Source organism: Gekko japonicus, unplaced genomic scaffold (assembly GCF_001447785.1).
Source record: "Gekko japonicus isolate JY-2015 unplaced genomic scaffold, Gekko_japonicus_V1.1 scaffold493, whole genome shotgun sequence".
In the NCBI taxonomy this organism is placed as follows: Eukaryota; Metazoa; Chordata; class Lepidosauria; order Squamata; family Gekkonidae; genus Gekko; species Gekko japonicus.
Genome location: NW_015175371.1, coordinates 312029 through 318512, shown reverse-complemented (window position 1 = coordinate 318512; position 6484 = coordinate 312029). Strand labels below are relative to the sequence as shown.

Genomic DNA, 6484 nt, shown 5'->3' with positions numbered 1-6484 from the left:
CGTTGCTGCTGGGGAGCCCCTGGTTGCATGATCACGGCCCATATATTTTTGGGGATGAAGGGAAGGTACATTTAATCTCCCCCTAGTGTCAGAACCATGGCTGGGATCCCAATTGGGGCCCTACTCCTCCTGATGAGCTGGTATGGGCATGCCTGGCAACAGAGGAGATACGGGCCATCCCCCCCCCACTTATCGAGACTTGGCCAGGGTGTTTGAGGAGGAGGAGGCTGATGAGTTACCCCCACACTGTAACACGGACTGTGCCATTGAGCTACTACCCAGCCAAAAGTTACCCAAGGGTAAGCTCTATGCCAGAAGCCCCTCGGAGAAGGAGGAGCTGAGGTGGTTTATTGATAAAAACTTGGCACGGGGTTTCATACACCCCGCCTTTTCCCCGTTTGCTGCACCTGGTTTGTTCTGGAAAAAGAAGGATGGGGGTCTCCACCTTTGCATGGATTACAGAGGTCTGAATGCCATCTCGGTCACGAGCACTTACCCCCTCCCCTTAATAAAGGATCTCCTGGCTGAGGCAGTGAAAGGAAAAGTTTTTTCCAAACTGGATCTGAGGGATGCATACTTCCAGGTGCACATAAGGAAGGGGGATGAGTATAAGACTGCTTTCAACACCCCGCTGGGGCAGTTTGAATATCGAGTCATGCTGTTTGGTCCTCCGGGGGCCCCTGGGGTGTTCATGAACCTTATCAATGAAGTGCTGCACAAGCACCTGTTCAGGGGTGCCCTTGTTTACTTGCATGATGCCTTACTGTATTCCCCAGATGAACAATCACACATTAAACTGGTGAGGGAAGTACTTCAGATTCTTTACAAACATAAGCTGTTTGCCAAGCTGTCCAAATATGAATTCCACAAGGAGGAAATAGACTTTCTGGGCTACCGCATATTTCCCAGGGGTTTGGAGATGGACCCAGCGAAAGTGTGGGATGTCTTGGGGTAGGAAGCCCCCTGCACTAGGAGGCAACTCCAATCCTTCCTTGGATTTTCAAATTTCTATCGAAATTTCATTGCAAATTTTGCCCAGGTCAGCCTTCTCCTAACTGATTTGCTTAAAATGAAAGGAAAAGGTCTAGAGAGCACCAAGCCCAGTGCCCAGCTGGCATGGAACTCCGAATGTCAGGTGGCTTTTGACAATGGGAAGTCCTTATTTACCTCTGAACCGGTGTTGGCCCATCCAAATGAAAACAAAAAGTTCATTGTGCAAGTGGACATGTTGGATGTGGCCATGGGAGGGGCTATCCTGCAAGAGGGGGAAGATGGTAAACTGCACCCCTTAGCTTATGTCTCATGAAAGTTTAATGTCACCAAGTGCAATTGGGCTGTTTGGGACAAGGAGGCTGGAGCCATCCGGCTCGCCCTGTCTACTTGGAGACATTGGTTGGAGGGGGGGAGGGGGCCGTTTGAGGTTTGGACTGATCATAAAAACCTCAAGGTTCTCCGCATGCCATGCAACCTGAATGCCAAACTGCTGGGGTGGGCTGATTTTTTTTTTAAGTTTCAATTCACACTGCACCACTTCCTGGGAAAGGCAAACTTCCTAGCTGACACCCTTTCATGCCTCCCACAACACGACAGCCAAAGGGAGGGAGTGGTGGACTCAATGTTCACTCCCGCCCAACTGGGTGGGGCAGTTGTCACACATAGTAAGGCGAAGGGGACGCTGGAGGGAAGGACTGGTCCACCGAATTTGCCTCCATCTTTTCTGACTCTGATCGCTTGGAGATTGAACTGGATGGGGGTCTAGAAAAGAGGCAAGATGGTTGCTGGTATAAGGACCATCACCTCTTCGTTCCTAAGACCCTGTACAGCCAGGTGATGGCGACAGCCCATGGATCTTAACTGGCGGGTCATCTTGGCTATCTAAAGACATCTCATCTTTTACAAAGACAACTTTGGTGGGTGGGCATGTGAAAAGACATCTCTTTATACATACAGTCCTGTCCCACTTGTCTCATGAGTAAACCCCGCCCAGGTAAGCCTCTAGGACTGTTGCAACCCTTGCCCGCTTGAGGGAGTTTGTGTCTATGGACTTCATCACTGACTTACCCTTTAGTGGCGGGGGGGAAATGGCTATCTGGATGGTTGTGGACATCTGAAGCAGTTGCCTACTGTCAAATGGTTGGCCAAGTTGTTTATGCATAACATTGTCAAACTCCATTCATTCCCAAAGAAGGTGGTCAGACAGTGGGGCTCAATTTGTGGCTAAGTTCTGGGGTGAATTGCTGAAGTCCCTGGGAATTGAGCGGGCCCTAAGCTGTGCCTACCACCTATAAACTGACAGCCAAACCAAACGGGTTAATCAAACCCTTAAACAATTCTTCGTTGTTTCACTAATTTTTAACAGGATGACTGGACTGAGTTGCTACCTTACGCAGAATATTGTTATAACAATGCCATGCATTCATCAACTGGGGTCTCCCACTTTCAGGTGGTCCATGGCTACAAAGGTTCTCCACTTCCCTGGTTGTCTATGGACACTCCAGGGGAGGGGGACATTGAGGACTGGTGGCGCCGAGTTAAAGATGCCTGGCTGCTATTACAACAGACTTTGAACAAAGCCAAGGTTGACTATAAAGCTCAGGTACACCGTAAACGTCTCCCGGCTTGGGAGGTGCAGGTTTGGGACAAGGTGTATGTCTCCACCAAGATTTGAGGCTTTTACAACCCAGCCATAAACTGGGTTGGAAATTCATTGGTCCTTTTGCTGTACTAAGGAAAATCAATGATGTCACTGTTGAACTGGACCTGCCTAAGTCATTTAAACATCTTCATCCTGTGTTTCACTTTTCTCTCCTCAGGAAAGATCCAGGCCCAAATGTTTGGTGCCCAGCCCGGACCCAACCCCCCCCCCCAACCTCATGCTGGCAGATGGTCAACCGCATTTTGAAGTTGCCCAGATCTTGGACTCTCGCTTTAAACATGACCACTTGTATTATCTGGTTGAATGGCTTGATTTTGGCCCTGAACACAGGGAATGGGTTAAAGCCTCTGATGTATGGGCTCCTCGCTTGGTCTGCCTCTTCTATTCTTGCATCCCTGGCAAGCCAGGGGGGTTTGGGGGGGGGATGTCAGGTAGCACCGCCATGGGTTTTTTATTCTCATGTTTCTGGAATGTGTGTTGCTCTGCAGCTGCGTTTTGCTTTTGTTCCTTATCTGCCCAATGGCCTTGAGCGCTAATTGCTTTGGTGCAGAGCCTCTGGTTCTCCCGCTCACCCCTGAACTGTTAAACAGTTTCCTGTACTCTATACTAATTGCTTATTGGCCCCTAGGTGTCAGGGGGTATTGTATGAACCCACTATAATTGCTATGGCCATTTTGTATGTCTCATTCCTGACTCAAAGAGTCTAAGCCGACTTCACCTTACTCTGGTCAATAAAGCTGAACCTGTTTAAGGACCTGCTGTTGAACTGAGTTATTGGAGTACCTGACACCCTCTCTCTCTAGCATGGTTGCCCCAAGTCAACCCCATAAGAAGATTGTTCAGTAGTATGCTAAGTGAGAGTGAGGAAAAACATCCATGCATAACAGGCCCAAGAAGGAGCCACGAAGGAAAACCAAAAAGAAGCCAAAAAGGAAGACCCAAGCAAAGGGTCAGCTCCTCTTTTCATATCCCATCCCTACATGTGTTCTGGGGTCTTCAGCCAATCTGGGTGCTATGCTTTGGGTCTCCAGCCCACCAAACCTGCACCCTCCAATTATGAGCTGCGGTGGCTCAAGTGATTAAGATGCTGAACTGCAGGCTGTGGAAGGTCGGTAGCTCAGCAGTTCGAGACACAGGTGCCACATGACGGAGTGAGCTCCCGTCTCTAGTTCCAGCTCCTGCCAACCTAGCAGTTCGAAAGCAAGAAATTGCAAGTAGATAAATAAGGAAGATGGGAAGGTAACAGCGTTCTGTGCGCCTTGGTGTTTAGTCATGCCGGCCACATGACCACGGAAAATGTCTTCGGACAGCGCTGGCTCTTCGGCTTTGAAACGGAGATGAGCACCACAACCCTAGAGTCGGATTCGACTGGCTTTCGAGCAAGGGAACCTTTACCTTTACCTTTAACACTTCAAAGGGCTGGTGTGTTATCTCTCTCAGCTGAAAAGGATGCCCTGTTCTGGCAAAGAGCACCTTTCTCCTTCTTTCTAGCCATGAAGACACCTGGACCTCTTTCCATCAGCATAGCTGTCAAGGCATTCCCTCCCCCCCACCACCACCTTTCCTTTCACTGCAGAGTCACAGTGAAATGATCCCAGTCTTCAAAGGAAGGATCCATGTGACAGTGGCTTCTGTATTAGTGATTATTGGGTCTTCAAAGGACTATGGAAAGAAACAAATGCTCATGGCACATATTCAGGCAATAAGCCAGGCAAATATGCTCTTTCCTTTTCTAAACAGTGTGTTCTTATCATGTTGCCTTTTGGCTGAGAAGTTAGCATCCATTTGAAAAAGAAACTGTCAGCAACATGCATAAAGACCTCTTTCTTCCCCCAAGTGTTTTCATATTGCTCTTTGTACAAAAACCACAAGAACTTGAGTGTTGACCATTGAAGAGAGGAAAAATAGATGTCATTAACAGGTTAGATGCTAAACAATTTAATTTGTCCTTTTCAATATTTATCAGCATAAATCATCTCTCAATTGCTCACAGGGAAAAAAATAGCTCAGCTGTAGCACATTGACAAATGAGGGTAAGGCTGTGTGTGACTCTTTGGAAATGCTGCAGCTCTTAATTCCAGCATGACGCAAGATGCAGCCAATGCTGTGACATGAAATGTATGTGGATGTTATACCACATTGTTGAAGAAGACATAGAATACATACCCTAAAAGGAACAACGGGGGGAATCTATGACTCTTAACAACATTAACAAATATGAAAATATGCATGTTATTTTATTTACCGGTATGTCCACTTCTGGAGGCACTGGGGGTACATTGGGGGTTGCAGTGCCCTCCAGGATTCTTTTCTCTTGGTGGGATCTGAGAAAAGGGAAGAGGGGGTCACATTCACCCAGCTGTCTCTACTTCGCTTCCTCCAGGACTTTTCCACACAGATCTGGGATGATGTGACTTGGCTCTTCCTCCATGACCCTTCCTCCATCTGCCTTTAAAAGGACTTCCCGAGGGAGGAGCCCAGAGGTGCTCCTCCATTTCCTTTTCCCATGAGGCGGGTACCAGCTTAATTATGTTAGAAATTTTAAAAAAATTGTTAACTGTGACTGGGTGCCCGTCTTTTGAATTACTGAAATTTTGTATCTTATTGAAATGGTCTGAATTGAGTTCTGTACAATATTGTTTGAAGAAACCTACGTGCACTGTCTCCTATGGAATATGTTTGATAGAGTTACATTCTTGAAGGAGATAACCGATATGAAGATGCAATCTGGAACCTTCATTGAATATATATTGAATGAATATTAGCATGTATACTTTTCTGTACAATGAATACTCAACACAAATGAATTGTTTATAATTTATAATTTATTGTGCACTTTATTTTTGTATTATACATTCATAGTTCAGCATTCTTCAACACAGTTCTCTCTACTGTATAACCCATTTACTGTGTGATGTTTGTTGTTGCTTGTGTTTTTGATTTTGACCATTTGCAAGGCAGCACCTGTAGAAAGCCTTGCTCAGATGAGCAAAGCTGTCATGGTGGAGCATAGCAGGAGAGGCAGTCCTATAGTTACAAGGGACCAAGGCCTTGTAGGGCTTTGCATTTAGTTATTTATTTATTCCCCGCCCTCCCCGCTGAAGCAGGCTCAGGGTATATGATAGCCAATACCTTAAAAAGAGTCTGATAACGGATGGGCAGCCAAAGGAGTGACTGTAGGATGGGAGTAATAAGCATGCTCCATCTAGTTCCCAGCAATAGCCAAGCTGTGGCATTCTGCACAAACGGAAACTCTGAGCTGATTTTGAGGGGAGACCACTGTAGAGTGCATTACAGTAGTCTAATCTCAATATTGCCATGGTGTGGATCCAGGTGGCCAGACTGACTATGTAAAGGTAGTGGGCCATCTTGCAGGCTAGACTGAGTTGGAAGAAAGCATTTTTGCAGCTTCATTAACTTGCTTCTCCAGCTGCAAAGCTGGATCCAAGGCCCTTAACTGAGTCAACAAGATTCAGCAGAACCCCATTAAAAGAGGGGAGCAGAACATCCTTCAAGATCTCCACCTTCTCAACCAGCTGGGGTGCTCACCCAGCATAAGGCAAGGAGGTAGTCATAGGGCCAACACCTGCCTTGCCTGAGTCTGCACTCAAGGTTTGCCCTTGCCGCAGTAATTGTAAACAATCAATAAAGTGGCCCTTAGTTAATCCCAGCTCTTGTGTCTGCCTATTTATTCCAACTGGGGAAGGGGCAAATGCATGTTTTACTAATTTGTTTTTAGCAAAGTCTTTTCTAATGACATCTATAATCTTGACATGCTTGCCTACTATCATTTTGCTTCAAATACATCAATATATTGCATGTGTATTT

General features: G+C 46.5%; 1 protein-coding gene across 1 annotated transcript; it reads left to right on the top strand.

Moving 5' to 3' along the window:
• The first annotated feature begins 451 nt into the window (after nt 1-451).
• LOC107122408 (RNA-directed DNA polymerase homolog) lies at nt 452-955 on the top strand. Its single transcript, XM_015425501.1, has one exon. It carries the CDS (start codon nt 452-454, stop codon nt 953-955), a length of 504 nt encoding a protein of 167 aa, XP_015280987.1.
• Nucleotides 956-6484: the final 5529 nt, after the last annotated feature.

Bases quoted from the DNA above. Each gene is read 5' to 3' on its own strand.
- LOC107122408 (XM_015425501.1), top strand. From the start codon at position 452: ATGGATTACAGAGGTCTGAATGCCATCTCGGTCACGAGCACTTACCCC.